This window comes from Sceloporus occidentalis, unplaced genomic scaffold (assembly GCF_023333645.1).
Source record: "Sceloporus occidentalis isolate IW3139 unplaced genomic scaffold, rSceOcc1.0.p SCAF_4, whole genome shotgun sequence".
Taxonomy (NCBI): Eukaryota; Metazoa; Chordata; class Lepidosauria; order Squamata; family Phrynosomatidae; genus Sceloporus; species Sceloporus occidentalis.
Genome location: NW_028316984.1, coordinates 187,015,757 through 187,033,756, shown reverse-complemented (window position 1 = coordinate 187,033,756; position 18,000 = coordinate 187,015,757). Strand labels below are relative to the sequence as shown.

Genomic DNA, 18,000 nt, shown 5'->3' with positions numbered 1-18,000 from the left:
CACAGGCTTCTGTTCTGGGCCCAGTACTATTCAGCTTGTTGACAAGCTAGAGTGTGTCCAGAGGGAAGCAACTACATGGTGAAACCATGCACTATGAGGAGAGATTTAGGGAGCTGGGCATGTTTAGCATGGAGAAGAGAAGGCTAAGAGATGATAGCCCTGTTTAAATATTTGAAAGGATGTCATACTGAAGATGGAGCAAGTTTCTTTTCTGCAGTTACAGAGAATAGGATATGGAACAATGGATCCAAACTACAGGACAAGGGATTCCACCTCAACATTAGGAAGAATTTCCTGACAGTAACAGCTATTTGATAGTGGGATATGCTGCCTCGGAGTGTGGTAGAGTCTCCTTCTATGGAGGTTTTTAAACAGAGGCTTGATGGCCATCTTTTAGGGGTGCTTTGATTCTGTGTTCCTCTATGGCAGGAGTTTGGACTTGGTGGCCCTTGAGGTCTCTTCCAACTCTATAATTCTATGATTCCATGATAAGTTTAATGATAAAGGAAAATGGCAAATTAGATTTGCTACAACATTGTTTCTAACTGCATTCATTGAAAAAACAGCTCTGTGCTTCTTTCAATTTTTTTATTAAACATTTGGTCAATTCTTAAAAAATAACAATTTTTCTAATTTGTAGGTATCCAGTTTAGTAAACACACACACACACGGCAAGCTTGTTCAGAGGAGAATTATCAATGCAGGAATTACAAAAAGCACAAGGAAACCTTGTTGACATCCCCCCAACACTTCAACCCATCCCCACCCCAATTCAGCAAGCAGTTTTTACTTTGCAAATTCCAGCCCACAGCTATTAGCTGCTAATCCATCTTCCCACCTGACAGCTAGCCAAGTGCTGTTCCAGAAGGACAACGTACCGCTGAGGCTGATCTGGTTAGTGCTCCTACATGCTATTTAAACAAAGCATAATCTTACTCAATCTGACTATATATGGAACTGCCCGGCGAGCAAAAAAGCTTGAGATGCTCAGTCGAAAGGGCGGGGTGGAACAAGGCTTCTCTCTGTGTGTACCTAAAATAGACTTTTGGTAGCAAAGGTCAAATATCCAGTGTGACCCACCATTTCCCTGAGCGGTACACTGCTTTTAAACTGCACGGTTCCTGGCTGAGGACTTGCTGCACATGGGGCATCTTGATTCGATTGGTTACCTCTGTCAAACGCTGCTGCACTAGAATTATCCTCCTCGACTGCTTTTCCAAGGTCAGGGATTTGCAAGCTAATTGTCCTAACATTGTATACCCTGAGCAGGATCTCTGAAGTGTTAATTTCAGTAAAACCATGTTCCTTCAAAGCCAGGCAGGTCCTTTGAACTTGCTCGATGCAGGGGGAAAAAGAACAGATGCGTCCACCTAGAGAAAAAGGAGGAGGGGAAAGAGGGGATGAATGAAAGAACAAATAAATGAAGAGATGCAGCTGCAACTGCAATAATCATGTCCAAATTCACTTCTCTTGCAACTTCGCTACAGTTCTGTGAATCCTTCATAGGTATAACGCAGTTAAGGTAATGGGCATGTTCCTGGATATTACTTCTTTAACTGAAAATTTGGTACCAGAGGCAGAATTACATGGAAAGAATAGGAATAGGTTCCTACATCAATCAATCAATATAAGTTCAACATGTTTCAGCAAATTTTTAAATTAAAACTAAAATATGGACATATGAAATGAAGCAACCAGGTTAGGTGAACCTCACATAAAGAAACAAAAATATTTTGAACTTTCTAGAGACCACTTGAATGCTTCTTCCAAAATGCATCCAGAGATGTCTTTTTCTTTCACTAATCTCCACTTTTCTTATGCTTTCCATTTCGTCGAACATGCATACCTATGTTTTTTTTTTAACATGCTGGGGGTAGTTGGAAGGGAAGACAACTTTGTAATCCCTTTTTTCCTCCTTTTAGCTGTTCACACAGTTTCACTGTGGGATCCTGCATGCAGCTTTTCTATACCTTGTCTGTTGTAGGCAGGTACACACAACGAAAGTAGGATCGGTGGCAAATCAAGATTTGTTTAGTGCATTGTTTACTAGTCTATATTTCTCCAGCCCTTCTTCCCCATCTTTCCACTGCAGATGCCACTAAAAAATTTCCAGCTGGACACAGGATAAGGAGGAGGGCTGGGTGAGCAACCAAAAACTTTGTAAAAAGGAGCTTCTTTCTCAGAGGCATTATTAACAGAGGTATACCTGTATTTCTAAAGCAGCTTTGCTCAAATTGGTGTAGGATTACTCCTCTTGATATTATTTATTTATATATTAATTTCTAGCCCATCTTGCATCAATGAGGGTTGGGACGAAACAGAATATACCATCTTTCCCACCTCCCTAAAAAGAACCACCAATAAATAAAACAAACATAAGTGCATAAAATCACACACACACACACACACACACACACACACACACACACAATCCCAACAACCCACAACTCACTATGAGATCAATAGCATTATGTCAGAACTAAAGAAAGCTGGACCTCTGACTCCCAGAATCCCACAGCCAATGCGAATACTGGCTATGCTGGATGAGAAACTTTGGGAGTTGCTATCCCCAAAAAGTAACTTTTTAACTTCCAGCCCAAAGCAATGGTCACTAGGACCGAAAAGTGCGGGTAAACAGTCCCCTCGTAGCCTGACAATTTGATGGAAGCCACTATCAATGCTAACCGGGTCTCCAGGGAGAAGACATTCCATAACTAGGCCTGCCAAAATCATTGGCTATTGCTTTCATTCCTGTTTTATTATATAAAAGGGGGGAGCCTTGAAACCAACATATTAAAGATGAGTGCTGATATATGTATACTACAAGTCCATAAATGGAAAATTCTGTGTACAATATTGTGCAGCACATTCATCTTTTCGTAAAGAGGAACATCTTAAAGATGAACAAATTTATTCTGACATAAGCGTTCATGGAACACAACTCATTCAGCAAATGCACAAAGTGTCATCCTGTAACTTAAATGTATAATCCATATACATTTATGGGGCTGGGGCCTAAAAGATGAGGTCAAAATAGAAATGAAATGGAGAAAGTACAGTGGTAATTACTGTCATTTAAAAAAGAATTTAAATATTTAACAATCAAACAGGGGAAAGAAAAATATGATGTTGTTCACATGTCTATCTTTTCTATCTCCTGTTTGAATTTTAACACCTTTGCCTGATGAAGAAGCCAGTGGAGCTTGCCAAGCTTGCATCATGTATTTTGTACTTTTCAGTTAGCCCAATAAATGTTTTGTAGATTTTGAATGCTATTGTATTTGACACATTATCGCATGCTAACCCATCCTGGCAGCGGAAATCACAGGGGGCACTATCCCTTTTATTCTTAAGAGAACAGAAATAAAGACAGTACATTGTAAAAGAGATTCTAAGTAAATTTAATCCAAAATTGCCTAAGGAGGAATACCTAAATTAGACTATGTTTATGTGATGATTACTTTGTTAACAATATCAGTCTAAGGTAATCCTATATACTCCAAACCCCAATGAGGTTAATGGCAAACTTACGTCTGAACAGTCATAGATAAGACTGTATTGTCAAAGTATTTCTGTGCCAGCTCTATTTTTCCAGGACCTTGACATTATACATAAAAAGCCTGTTGGAACAGAATGTACTACATCTTTTGCATTGTCCCTTATTACCACTTCATTTCCTTGATTCTTCACACAGATGTTAGCACCTCATTAAAAGAGTCACTGACTTTCTCACAAATGACTTTCATATTTTTCAGAAGAGCATGTCATATTTGTGTAAACAGCACGGGTATTTCTGATAACACATTTTTGACTCATAACTGTTAACTAATATGCAAACCACCTTGGGCCATAGGAAAGACTGTTAAAGTTTTGTATTTTAGACAAACAGGGCCTAAATCAGGGGTAGGCAACCCTTTTGAGCCGGGGGCCGGGTTGCTGTCCCTCAGACAACTGGGGGGCCGAAGCCAAAAAATAAATAATTAAATAATTTTTTAAAAAATTAAATAAATAAATCAGGACAAATGTAGGACAACATTTTCAAATGGAGGGCACTTTTTAAATAAAAAATGGAGGACACACGAAAAAATTTGCTGATTTTTTAAAAAAGGTTAAGATAAATGCATGTTTCTGAGGCTTCTATAGACAATTGCCCCACCATGCCCCTTGCGCGAGACGCCAATGGCCCCGGCGGCAATCGGCGGCAGGACCGGGCTGGGGCCGGTCCCAAGGCCTCACCGGGCCGCATCCGGCCCGTGGGCCGCAGGTTGCCTACCCCTGGCCTAAATATTCTAAAGCCACCAGATTCTGTCTGATCTTGGAAGCTACATAGGATCAGCCTTGGTTAGTACTTGGATGAGAGACCGCTAATAAATACCCGGTGCTAGTTTAGATTTCAGAGGAAGGAATTGGCAAACCCACCTCTGAGTATTCCTTGCCTAAGAAAACCCTATGAAATTCATAGGGTTGCCATAAGTTGACATGTGACTGGAAGATACATCCACATACAACATGGACAAACATGGCTTGAGTATCTCCATCTCCAACAACAACACCATTTTTAAAACCAGGCAACTTGTAGGCCAATTGATGTTGTTGGACTGGAATACCCATCAATCCCAGCCCTATAGGCAATAATGCGAGATGCTGGAATGATCTAGCGTAATATATGGAAGGCTACAAGTTTTAAACAGTGAAGGTATAGAAACTGAAACACTTACCCTTTTTGTTTTTCTTTCCTTTTGCAGGAACAAAGGCACTGCATAACCTCACAAAACTTTTGAGACCTCAGTGACATCTCAGAGTTCTTTTTTCTTTTTGTTAAGCCATAATAGCTGTTGCTTAAAAAACCGCATGTACTTTTAATCAAATCCAAACAGCACCCAAATGAAGGAAGCACATTTGTACAGGAAATACAGAAATATCATTTCTGGGTATACAAGGGTCTAAGTGAAATTTGACAAGGGGTTGGCAAGCATCATGGACTGCAGAGATACTACAGCTTTCGTTAACATTTAGCATTCATATTAATAGCAACAGAATACTTGACTGCTAGTCTTGGACTGAGTGCCTTCCCATTGTTGCTTATATCTGTATTACTTAATACAAGGGTGGGTAGCTTTGGTAAGCCTGGGGGCCACATTTCTACTCCAGGGACCTTCAGAGGGATACGCAGATTGCAGAAAATGGAGGGGGGGGGGGGAAATAACATTGAAAGTGGCCTGGGATGGTTTTCAGATTTTATGCTGAAAAGTAGAGGAGGGTCCTATGAACAAATTAAATTGGAATCATTCCTCATGGAAGTGTCAAGGAATTCATCCTCTCTTGCACAAGAAAAGAGGTGGTCTGGGGGATGGGTTAAGGACCATAAAACAACCTTTGTTAAGAGGAAGGATTAAACCCTATTCAAATAAAATAAAATAAAATAAAATGCCTTTCCAGAAGTTTTACAATATGCATTTGTCTAGAGCAGTGGTTCCCAAACTTTGGTCTTCCAGAAGTTTTGGACTTCAGGTCCCAGAATTCTTGACTATTGGCCAAGTTGGCTGGGGCTTATGGGAGCTGAACCAAAACATGTGGAGGACCAAAGTTTGGGAATCACTGGTCTAGAGTGTGGAGAAGGCAGGCCTAATATTGTTTGCATCTTTACCCCAAACAAGACTTTTGTAAAGCTATTCGGACTTAATTACCTATCCAAGAACATGGTCTCTGTTGTGTGCTTTAAGTCATTTCTGACTTATGGTGACCCTAAGGTGAACCTATCATAGATAAGTAATAAAAATACAAAATGGGTGAGAAAATTCCCACCCACCCAGCATTAATGTGAGGATTACAGTTAAGCTCCAAGGGAATAAGGAGGCCTGAGAGATTTGCAACTGACATTCTCATCCCTTTTAATCAAAAAGTCAGGTGCTGTGACCCTGAGTCCTGGCTGTACTACAAAGCTTGGTGAAGGTATAAAGAAGCCTGGGGTTTTATACTGAGTCAGGCAGGAAGGAAAGAGAAGAGTAGAAATGTGGTAAGTTCTGCTAAAGAAGAGGTCCTCAAGAACAGAATAATTCAGGAGAGGGAATTGTGTGGCCCTCCAGATGTAGCTGGACTACATGTCCGAGAACACCTTGCTAGCTAGAGTTAAAGGTAAAGGTTAATTACCTTTAATAGTTGGGTAGAAGAAGGCATTTCAGCAGGTCCTGCTTGTCACATCTGCTGAAATTCCTCCTAATACACATCCTTTAAAGCTACAGGAGATGTCTCTAGTTTTTAATCTGCCAACCCTTGCATAGCCAATAGTGAAGAATGCTGGGAACTGCAGTTCAACAATACCTGAAGGCCTTCATAGGTCCCACTCCTGGTTTAGACATTTATACTAAGCAGAACAAGGTGGTAAGGATTCTGTAGGAACAAAATGAATCGTATCATTTCAGACTGCTGGGAAATAAAACACCATTTTATACCTTGCATAAAAATCTCATTGCAAATAGAAAATTGTTACATAACTGTCTCCCTGATTTGTCAGGTTTCTTTTAACTGAAAGGAGGATTTTCTTTTTATGGACACCCCCACCCCACAACTGCAGTGTGATACAGTTCATTCTATCAGTTCACCTAATTCTATATAATGTACAAACCTTCATCTAATTTCTCTTCAAAGAACACTTCTTCAGCAAAGCTTTCCTTACTAGCTCAATCTACATAGCTTGTAGACCAGGCCAGAAAGATGTTCTGGGCTTTAAGAAGCAGCAGAGCAGATGGCATAAAGGCCATGGTGGGGGAAAGAAACAAAGGGGTTGTGTAATTGATGACTCTTTGCCTCACAGAGGGGGGATACAAAGGCAGGCCTTTTAAAAATGTCAGATTTCTTTTGGCAAAAACTCTCATGGATCCGATCCCACTTAATCAAATTAAATGAAAACCCATCACTCTCATCATGGAAGAGTTGACTAAGATGAAGTTGGATATGCTGGAATACTGTGTACATTCCCAACTTGTTGCAACTAAAAAATGATACTGTAGAATTGGAAAAGGTGTAGAAACAGACGATTAATTTGTTTAGGAACTGAAACAATTCATGGTGAGATTTTATAATGTTTGGACACCTCAATTTAGAAAAAACGAGCCAGCATGGTATAATGTTTTGAATATTTGATTAGGACTCCAGGAGAAGTCCTAATAAAATATTTCAAATGTTCAGCAATGTCTGAATTCCTGCTGAGTCATGGAAATCTAATGGGCGATCTTGGACAAGACACTCTCTCAGCCTCAGAGGAAAGCAGTGGCAAACCTCCTCGGAAGAACAGATTGCCTGTCTGTAACGGTGGTCATCTGTGCACTCACACACATTGGTCGCTCTGCACCTGCATGGAGATCCTTGGACGCTTTTAGAGCTGTGTTTTGGTGGTAACCCTACCCACTGCACAGATACAAAATATGCATTCCAGACTCCCCCACGTAAAACAAATGCCTATGCTTGAGCCCCATTTAAATGAATGGGGCTCATGCACGCGGTGGTGTGATGGTGCGATGGTGTGCGCACGCCACGGACGCATGCTCCATTCATCTCTATGGAACGTGCTGCCCCTTTCTCCCCACGCAGTTTTCAGTGTATGCTGAAAGCTGCGTAAAGTGTGCCCGCGTATGACATGGGTGCACTGTACAATGGACCCTTCTTATCTGCATGGTTTCCATTTTGGACCACCTTGCGGATTTTAAAAAAACTGTTTTCAATGGCGATGTGCGTGTTGCTACTCTGCTGCAGCGATTGCATGTGCAACCATTAGCTGCAAAGGGGCTTGCCTTCCACAGATGCTTAATTCTGCAGATGGCAAGTCTTTGGTTGAGGAGGGAGGAATGTACACTGAATCATCAGAAAGCAAAGATGTCACGATCTCAGTCATCCATGTGGGCAATTTTGGATTTTGGAGTATTTTGGAATTCCAGATGAGGGATACTTAATTTATACTTCCTTTCTCACTCTCAAATCTGCCTACATAATTCTTCCAATGCCTGCATATTTCCTTGCAATAGCTCTTTCCATGCCACCAGCTTTTATTTTAAGATAGTTAAGAAGTGATATGATAGCTCTGTTTAAATATTTGAAAGGGTGTCACAATGAGGATGGAGCAAGCTTGTTTTCTGCTGCTCTAGAGACTAGGACCTGGAGTAACAGATGCAAGCTACAGGAAAAGAGATTCCACTTCAACATTAGGAGGAATTTTCTGACAATAAGGGCTGTTTGACACTGGAACACTCTTCCTTGGAGTGTAGTGGAGTCTCCTTCTTTAGAGGTCTTTAAGCAGAGGCTGGATGGCCATCTGTCAGTGATGCTTTGATTGAGAGTTCCTGCATGGCAGGGGGGGGGTTCGACTGGATGGCCCTCACGGTCTCTTCCAACTCTATGATTCTGTGATTCTAGTTGACTCTTATAGCATTCAATTCCTGAATAATTTATTCTACTGTCTAAATTCTTTCTTCCCATATCTTCCACTTTCTTTTTAAATTCTCCAATGAAATTATGAATTTATCTGAGCAAATAAGATCATAAAAGTTACTAAACTGAGTTATTTTTTAAAATTAGCTTGCTAAAATCTCCTGCTAGTTAAGGATCATGGGTAGTTCCTTTTTCCAAGATCAATAATGAAACTAACTGATTTTCAAAAGCAGACATTTTTACTTGGAAATTAGCTTTATTATTTTCCCAATTTGCTCTCTTGTCATTTCTCATCTGCATGTTATTATCAAATTAATCTTTTATAGAGGAATTAGCCATATGAATTAGGTGTAAAGACATTTCATCATTCAGCTAAATGTATTATCATATTAATGGCTTGTTAAAGAAATAAGAAACTCTTAATAAGTCACTAGGTCACTTTCCAGTTGAGTGCCCACATTAAATAAAACATACTTTACACCACATCTCTGTTAAATTGACCCAGTGCAACTGTGTCTATATAAGTCTACTTTAAAATACAGATGTAAACTTCCAGAAATTAGAAGCCATTGGGGAAAATGTTTCCACTGGTTTTTTTTTATTTAAAAAAAATGCCCTGAAAATTTGGGGACAATCTGAACAACCTACAAAACGTTTTAAAGCAACCTGTGCAGATGAACCTGCTACTCTAGGAATGTAAGATACATTGTATAAAACTCAGTTTTCTCAAAAACCTATTCTGTTTAGTATAGTAAATTATAAAATAAAATTTATTCAGACAATGTTTATAAATGTTCTAATTGTATTCATAAAAATTCAGTTAATAGAAAGGGAGCTACGATTTGCTGACCTCTAAGAGGTTGAGTGTATCTTAAATTTGTAAGAAGCAGGAAAAACATTAAGCTGGGAAAATCATCAACAATATAGTTTGTTTCGAACTCAGTCTCCTTCCTAGTGGAAAATACACACACACACACACACACACACACACACACACACTATATATATATATATATATATATATATATATATATATATCACACATTTCTAGAAAAAGGGGGGAACACCCACAACACAGTTGAACACTAAGTTTGCTACCTGAAACTTTGCCTATCTGGTCTCATTTTCTGAGCTGTCACTGTCAGCAGTTTCTGCTTCTTCTGCTCCTTCATTTTTTGTAACCTTCACAGACTTCTAAAAATGGAAGGTTTTCCTGGATGGAGACAAATGTCTGTTTTTTCACCTGCCAGTTTATTTCTTGATTTGATGCATTTCTAAATATAGATCAGTTTTTTCACATGCTACAGATGCAGAAGAGAAGCAAGAGGAGCGAGAAGCTGTATCCAAAAGGCCTTGGCTCCAGGTTGCAGGAAGAATATCCTGCAGAGAATCTCAGTCTGCATCTCTAAACCAAAAACTTAAAAATATTTTATACACCTGAAAAGGAAAGGAACTAGCAAGGTGAGCCAATGTGCTATCCTGATGCAAATTCTTGATGGGCAAGTTCTTTACATTTAAACCAGACTTGGACTAGACATTACTTCAGAGGATGGCCATCTGTCGGGGATGCTTTGATTGAGAGTTCCTGCATGGCAGGGGGATGGACTGGATGGCCCTTGTGGTCTCTTTAACTCTACGATTCTATGACATCAAAAAGCAACACAATATTCTGAAATCCCTTCAAACTGAGGACTGTCTTGTTTAAAGTAAGTCACAGAACCACTCTAATGTATAAACATTCTTAGAAGTCATTTTGGGAGAATAAAGGCCATGTGCCAATATGTGAACGTTTTTTCCTTAGGCATTTTATTCATCATTCTAAAATGCTTCAAAGTCCATCCCCTGCCCCAGTTTTGGGGAAAGAAATAAACACGGGAAAACAATTTAAAAAGTTTTCCCTCCTTATTTCCCCCCTCTGTTGTTGTTGTTGTGTGCCTTCAATGGTTTACGACTTATGGCAACCCCAAGCAAATCTGTCATGGGGTTTTCTTGGCATGATTTGTTATGTTGGGCCAATCTTTTGGCTTAACTTACATTGAGGAGTGTTGTGCATGCTTTGTTGTTGTTGTGTGCCTTCAAGTAATTTCTGATTTATGGCAATCCTAAGTCAACTCTAATGCAGGAGTTTCTTGGCAAGATTTGTTCAGAGGAGGTTTGCCATTGCCATCTTCTGAGGCTGAGAACATGTGACTTGCCCAAGGTCACCCAGTGGCTTTCATGGCCAAATGAGGAATTGAACCCTGGTCTCCAGAGTCATAGTCCAACACTCAAACCACTAACCACGCTGGCTCTTTCCCCTCTAGGCCTTAACATTTCTACTCTTAACCAAACCCTATTGAATTTAACAGGATGTACTCCTCAGTTAAGTGGGTAAGGTTTCAAAGCTTAATGATCTGAAAATCGCCTGACAGAAATCACTTTCCATCTTAAATCTTGCAGAAATAGGATCCAAGGTAACAGGGGCAGAACAGAGCAGTTGTGGGGCCAGGATACCCCTGGCTGAACCTGGGGTATCCTGGCCAGTACAGATTAGGTGTCAGCCTTAAAGAAAAGCGAAGACAAACACTCTCTGAACACATATTGGCAAGGAAATCTCATGACAGTGTTGGCTTAGTGTTGCCATAATGACTTGAAAGCATAGAACAGCTCCAGAGCCGTAATCCAATATCCAAACCATTACACCATGCTGGCTTTCCCCCCCAGGTAATATTAACAAACACAACAACAATCACAAAAACAAACTGAAGTGGGGTGTGACTAGGATTCAGAGGTGACATAGGTCTGGTCCAGACCGGTGCTTTGTGCCGGCCTGGACACATAGTAGGGTTGCCCAGGGATGGAGCATCCGAACGCCCTGCAACCCTACTCCAATCTACATGGGGACCACCATGATGCTGGTGCTGCCACTGAGCACTCAAACGTGGCGCACAGGAAGTGGCATCATGACGGTATCTCCTTTTCATTGTGGCTTTGTTCCCATGGCAACCAGATGGCCGCGGGAATGAAGCCATGGGAGAAAGAGGCCAGGCGGCCCCTTTCTCCCATGGCTGCGCCCGTCAGAGTGTCCTGGGGCATGAAGCCTCAAGGACACCCCTTTTCAAGACCACAGAAAAGCGGCATTTTGCCACTTCTCCCTGGTCCCAAAAAGCGCTGGGTTGGGGCCTCTGGGCTGCCGGTGAGGCTGCCCTGCCGCCAACCCAGCAAGAAAATGGGTGGGTGCAGGCCGCCCCTGAAGGGGCGGTCTGTACCACGCCACAAACAGGATATCTTCAGCAAGACATATGTTATTATATGCCTTCAAGTTATTTCCAACTTATCGCAACTGTAAGGCAAACCCTATCATGGGTTTTTCTTGGCAAGATTTGTTCAGGGGAGGGTTGTTTTTACCTTCCTCTGAGGCTAAGAAAATATAAAGTGCCTAAGACACTCAAGTCTCCATGACCAAGTGGAGATTAGAATCCTGGTCTCCAGAGTCAAACACTCAAACCACTACAATACGCTGGCTTCAGCTAGCTACATAGAATAGATTATATAGTACACTGATATAATATCAATTATATAAAAATGAGTTCAATAGTCCTGGCGGTGCAGTGGTTAAATACTGGTACTGCAGCCACAAGGTTGTGAGTTTGATCCCAGAGGCTCCAAGGTTGACTCAGCCTTCCATCCTTTTGTAGGTTGGTAAAATGAGTACCCAGCTTGTTGGGGGCAATTGGCTTACAGATTGTAAACTGCTTAGAGAATGTTGAGTTCACTGATAAGTGGTATAGAAATGTAAATGCTAAATGCTAATAGTCATTCACTTTCTTGCAAGAAACTGTGGGGCTTGACAGTGGCATTATACGCCAGTGTGGTGGTGTGTGGCATATGCATGCCACCCGCCCCAACTCTGCTCCCGTGCCGCCTGCCTGACCAGATGGTGGGCGGTGTCACGCTGCTTCTTTGGTGCAGCATTTACATGTGCCATGCTGAAGAAGAGGCAAAAAGCTGCTGCCACAACTCGGGCGCACTTTCCACAGTGCAAAAAGGAGATGTTTTTTGCAGCTTCTTTTTGCCCCACAGAAAAGCCAGATTGGGGCTGTGGCATGTAGTTGCTGCAGCCCTGATCAGGTGAGGAAAGGGGCGGTCTGTTGAGCTCCTGAATTTCTGCAAAAAGGATCTAGGAATCCCTTGGCAAGCATACATCATACCATACCCCACCAAACTACAATTCCCAGAATTCATTGGGAGAAGCCACTTGAAGTACTTCAGTATCTCCACTGTAGATGGAAATATAGTATTTCCAGTGTGAACACAGTATTTCAGTATTTCCACTGTGTTTGGATACACACTTAGAATCTCTTAGCCTCGAGCCATACCGAAGGCACATAAAGTGCATCCGCATACATCCCCATAATACTGAAAAATTGTGGTTTGGCTTCATGCCACTATGTTTGAATTGCTTGCATTAAACATGGCAGAGGGTGGGGAAGAGCGAGAGAAAGCTGGTTGTGTTTATTTAAGAGAGATGGTATGTGTATACAGAATAATCTCCGCTCCTTAGATGGAGAAGTCTGGAGCCTTTCGCTTTTAAGCCAAGAGGGCTCATGTCTCCTGAACACATCAGCTTGACAAGAGACAGCAGAAGAAAATCCTTGGAAGGTTAACAGAATCGGTCAGACAGAACCACAGGGCAGATGCATCAATTGCTTGCGAGCCAGTCATATTTTAGAGGGAGACTGCCCTACATACCCCACTACACAGCTTTTCCCACCCAGTGCTTTTCAGATCCTTGTTTCTCAGGTGCCCCATCTCTGTTAATCACAATGTCACCTTTGCAGCTGGGAATAGACTGCTTCAGATTTACTCTGAAAAGCCACCCATCCATCCAAATCAGCTCAAGGAATTAAAAAGGATGTTGCCTGCCAGGAAACCAAGGACCATGTGGTCTTGGCCATGATGTAATGTCCCCCCATAAAGCCAGCTTCCTGGCCCAAAATGGTTTTTAATTGAGAATGGGGATGGGTGGGAAAATGAATGGGAAAAAATAATAACTAAAGTGGCGTTAATTGCTTGGCCAAACAGTTCGGAATATTTCCCCATCTCTCTGCTCTGCTGCTCAGTCCTCTAATGAAACTAGCCCCCACAAAAGCCTCTTATGTAATTCATGCAACTGATAACAAGGCAACCTGTCTGCTAAAAATAGAGGGCAACGGGGACATCACAGCACACTGGTTTACATCTAATTCTCTCAATTAAAAAGAGAGAGAGAGAGAGAGAGAGAGAGAGAGAGAGAGAGAGAGAGAAGCATTGCATCTGGCCCTCTTGCACCCCTTCAAAGTGTCAATCTTTCAAGATTATTCACAAGTTCAAACAAATGAGGTACTGGAATCTAGGACTGTGTTGCTTCTAAGAAACATGGGAGGAAGGGGAGAAGGCACCCATATTTTTAAATCCTTTGCACAGAAGACTAATGTAATTAGAGAAAAGGCCTATCTGCCCATCATACTAGGTAGCTACATGCAAGGGAACATGGTTCTATTCTGGGTTCTTTTCAAAACATTCATGTATGTAAGTGTGCATATATTTTTGTAATTCTAGTCTACTTTTTCTCCAATAAGCATAAGGCAGGGATCCTGTATGGTTTCGTGGTTTGAGTGTTGGATTATGACTCTGGAGATCAGGATCTGAATCCCCGCTTGGTCATGAAAACCCATTGGGTGGCCGTGAGCAAGTCACACACTCTCAGTCTCAGAGAAAAGCTATGGCAAACCCACTCTAAACAAACCTTGCCAAGAAAACCCCATAATAGGCTTGCCATAAGTCAGAAATGACTTGAAGGCACACAACAATAACAAAGCATGCACAGCACTGCTCATTCCCACTTTATAGTAATACGAAGATGTACGTTCTCCGCAATGTAAGTCAGGCTGAAACATAATCAAGTGGATTTTGTCAGTGTGCTGAGTTAGAATTTAAACCCAGGACTCTCCGGTCCTAGTCCAATATTACAATGCAGCCTGCCCTAACTGGATGTGTTAAGACAACCATTCCCTGGTGAACAAACTGGGGAAAGCTGCTCTAACCACTACTCTATTCTGGCCCTAAAAGCAGTTGTGTTTTGTTTGCAGCTGCATTAGAATCTCCCTATAAGGCATTAACAATCTGACTCAAACCTCATCAGATGCAGCATAGGACATAGCAGATGACATCCAACAGATCAGCCTTTTGCAACTTTTTTTAACCTTAGAGGAAGCCTCCAAATAATTTTCAGCTCTTAAGGAATCCCTGCATAAAAGTTCTATTTACAGCTTTTAAAAACTTGTTTATCATTCACAATCTCTTGTGGAACATCTAGGAACCTCTCATGGTATCTTAGCATTCCAGGGAACCTTGGCTGAGAAACCTTGCAAAAATGTTTTAATATACATGTGCAGAAGACATCAAGATACACGATCCTGGTTTTTTGCACTCAGGAAATTTATGTTCTACAGGAAAGAAAGTGAAACTTCAAGGAAGGCGCCTTAAAGCTCATATTCAGACATGAAAGATGGACTGGTGTAAACATACAATGGAAATCTCAGAAAGATGCCATGTTGGCAGAGTCAAAGTACTCATCACTGTGAACAGTTAATGGCATGCCTAGTAATCCTGCTATAAATGGTTGTGCAGGCTGGATTTCTTTTTAGCTCTTTCAAGCAGTAAAGTAGCAGAAGCCTCAGTCACCTGCTATCGCTTGATCCAAAATGCTGCAGGAGGCTGCTGTTTAGATTTCATCCAGAAATCAAGATAAAATTCTGTGATGTGTGTGTGAGAGAGAGACATGGGGGGGTGAATATAGTTACCAAAAGTACTGAACATCTGGACGTTTCTTTCCAACGCAAACTGTTTGCATTTCTACAATGCCAAGTACATTTTAAAAACAGCACAGAAGGGGAACTCTGTGGGGAGCCTAATTAATAAATCACAGCTAAGAGACAATTTATTCCACGGTTTAACCACCAAGTTAAGGTTTCTTAATTTTGCTTTTTAAGTAAAAGATTTGGTTTTTTTTAAAGAAAACTGGATGGAGGGAAAACTGAATCTCAGCATTTAGGAATGGGGGAGCATCTCCGCTCTGTGAAAGGTCACTCACACAATAAATGCTTTGTGCTCAGAGAAAGCGCTTGGGAAACACAAGAGCAGATTATACTATTGTTCATGGCAGGCTTTTAAAGAATTTGTATGCAGTGGTTTACACTAGAATGTTATAATCCATGGAAGTGTTATATTGACAATAGTATGATGCTGGGTGCTCCAGAGAAATTATATATATATATATATATATATATATATATATATATTCCCTAAATGGTGAATGTTTAATACTTTCAAAATAGAAGAAAACTCACTCATAGATGATGAAACTCATGTCCTAATTAAAGCTAAAAAAAAGACATACGTTCCTAAGCACATACTCCCTTTTGTTAATTGTTGGCAGATATCTAGATTCTAATTTTGCATTTTACTTCCTTTTATTTTATTTGCATCTTGCCCTTCTTCCAAGATTGAAACACAAAGCACTTGTATCATATTAATATATATATATATATATATATATATATATATATATAATCAACTTGAAACTGTCATGAAAACATCAATTTAACCACAACATTAAAACTTTAAATGTACAGCACATCCATGTAGACTCAGGCGCATTACAAACGGCCATAAGGGATGTCCTCAGGACATCCTAGTTTTAAAAAGGGGCGTCACTTCTTGACGCCCCCAAGCCTAATACGTCCTGAGGACGTACAAGATGGCGGCGCCCCATCTAGATGGGGGCCGCCATGATGGCGTCACGAACGCGCTGCCTCCAAATGAGGTGGCGCGGACGTGACGCCATCACTCCGCGCGAAGGCGCTTAATGCGCCCTTTGCGCGGAGCAAGAAGGAGCTCCGTTTCGGAGCTCCCTCCTGGTTTGCGTCGCTGAGCGCAGCCTTCAGACGGCTGCGCCAGCGATGCAGAGGAGAAAGGGGCCAAGCAGCCCCTTTCTCCTCCTCCCCGCCGCCGCGGGGTGTCCTTGGGGCTTGAAGCCCCAAGGACACCCCTTTCCAGGCTGCGGGGAAGCAGCCTTTTGCCGCTTCCCCGCGGCCCGGAAAGTGGCAGATCAGGGCCTCAGCGGCTGCCGTTCTAGCCACTGAGGCCCCGATACACTGGGGAAAAGGGCGAGTACAGGCCGCCGCTTTTCGGCGGTCTGTAACCCGCCTCAGTTAGTTACTGAAGGCCTATAAACAGTTTTATTATCACCATTATGGACCTCCCAGCTGATAAAAATTCTGGAAACCGTAGTTAAGGGAGTTAAGACATCCCTGAAAAAGGTTCCTAGTCTCCAACTCTGGACTACATTTCACAGGGGTCCCTATGGGAGATGACAGAATGATGCTTAAACCACTGTGCATTTACAGTGAACAAAAAGACCTTCATGTTACATAAGGTATAAGATCAGATGACGATCAAGTATTGGGTTGCATCATGACACACCTTTCATATTTAAATTTTAAACATGTTTAAATGGGTGCCGATGATTAGGATGATTTGGAACTATATCATTATTGACACTGGATTCTCTGTTTTATGAAGTACTAAGGGAATCATAGACCTGGAAGAGACCTTATAGGCTGCCTCTTGTTTGATGCAAGACATCCAAAGCGCCAGCATCTCCAAGAGGCTTCTTTCCAGCTTTAATACTAGGATGGTCACAGGGCTCCTGTACCTTTAACAGCTACACAGAAGAGGGAATTGCTTTGCATCACCTGATCAACTTGTTTTTTTCATACACCTATGTAAGGCACCAAGACTTTGTCCTTGTTTCTCACATTACAGTTTGAGCAAGGGGAACACACTACTCCACTAGATAACTGGCTTTACTATTCAACTATTGCAAGCATTCCTTTCTGATTTATTGATTAAAGTTTTTATTTACTGCTTCTCAGAATGCCAGTGTGCAGTAAGACAATGTGAAACCAATAAAAACAGAACAAAATATTTTCCTTTTAAAAAAATACACTATGTTTTTTAAAAAACAAACAAACATTGCATAATTAAAACAATCCCTAATGTGATTCAGAACAGTACCATCTCTCAGTAGAGATGGAGGCAGACTGAATTCACCTAGAGACAGTTCTGGATCCAATGCGCTGCTGCAAAGAAGGCCCTGCCTGATTTACACACAAAAATTAAGAAAATATTTAATAAAAATGCAGTTGCCTAGGGTTAGATTCAGGTGTTGGCATGTGCAACCTGGCAGATAGAAGCTGATTTTTTGCTGCCGCTCTTGCCATGGCAGCCCTGTGAAAGTGCTACACAGAGGATTGTGGGATCCTGTTGAATAGGAGTAAACTACAGTCAGATCTCCATATCCATGTATTTTTTTATCCACGGATTCAACCATACATGTTTGGAAATATTTAAAAATTATATAAATTCCAAAAAGCCAACCTTGATTTTGTCATTTTATATAAGGGACGTGATTTTACTATGCCATTGTATTTAATGAGACTACAGCATCTATGGATTTTATTATCCAATGGGGGCTCCTGGAACCAAAACCCA

The 18,000-nt window shown here is 41.3% G+C and overlaps 1 protein-coding gene across 1 annotated transcript in view; it reads right to left on the bottom strand.

Annotated features, from left to right (window-relative positions):
• Window positions 1-607: 607 nt before the first annotated feature.
• Window positions 608-18,000, bottom strand: part of TRMT61A (tRNA methyltransferase 61A) — a 68,516-nt gene continuing 51,123 nt past the window's right edge. The window contains exon 4 of the mRNA XM_089523617.1: window positions 608-1,370. Within this exon, the coding sequence (XP_089379743.1) occupies window positions 1,033-1,370 (338 nt within the window). The 3' untranslated portion in view covers window positions 608-1,032. The remainder of the gene's footprint in view (window positions 1,371-18,000) is intronic.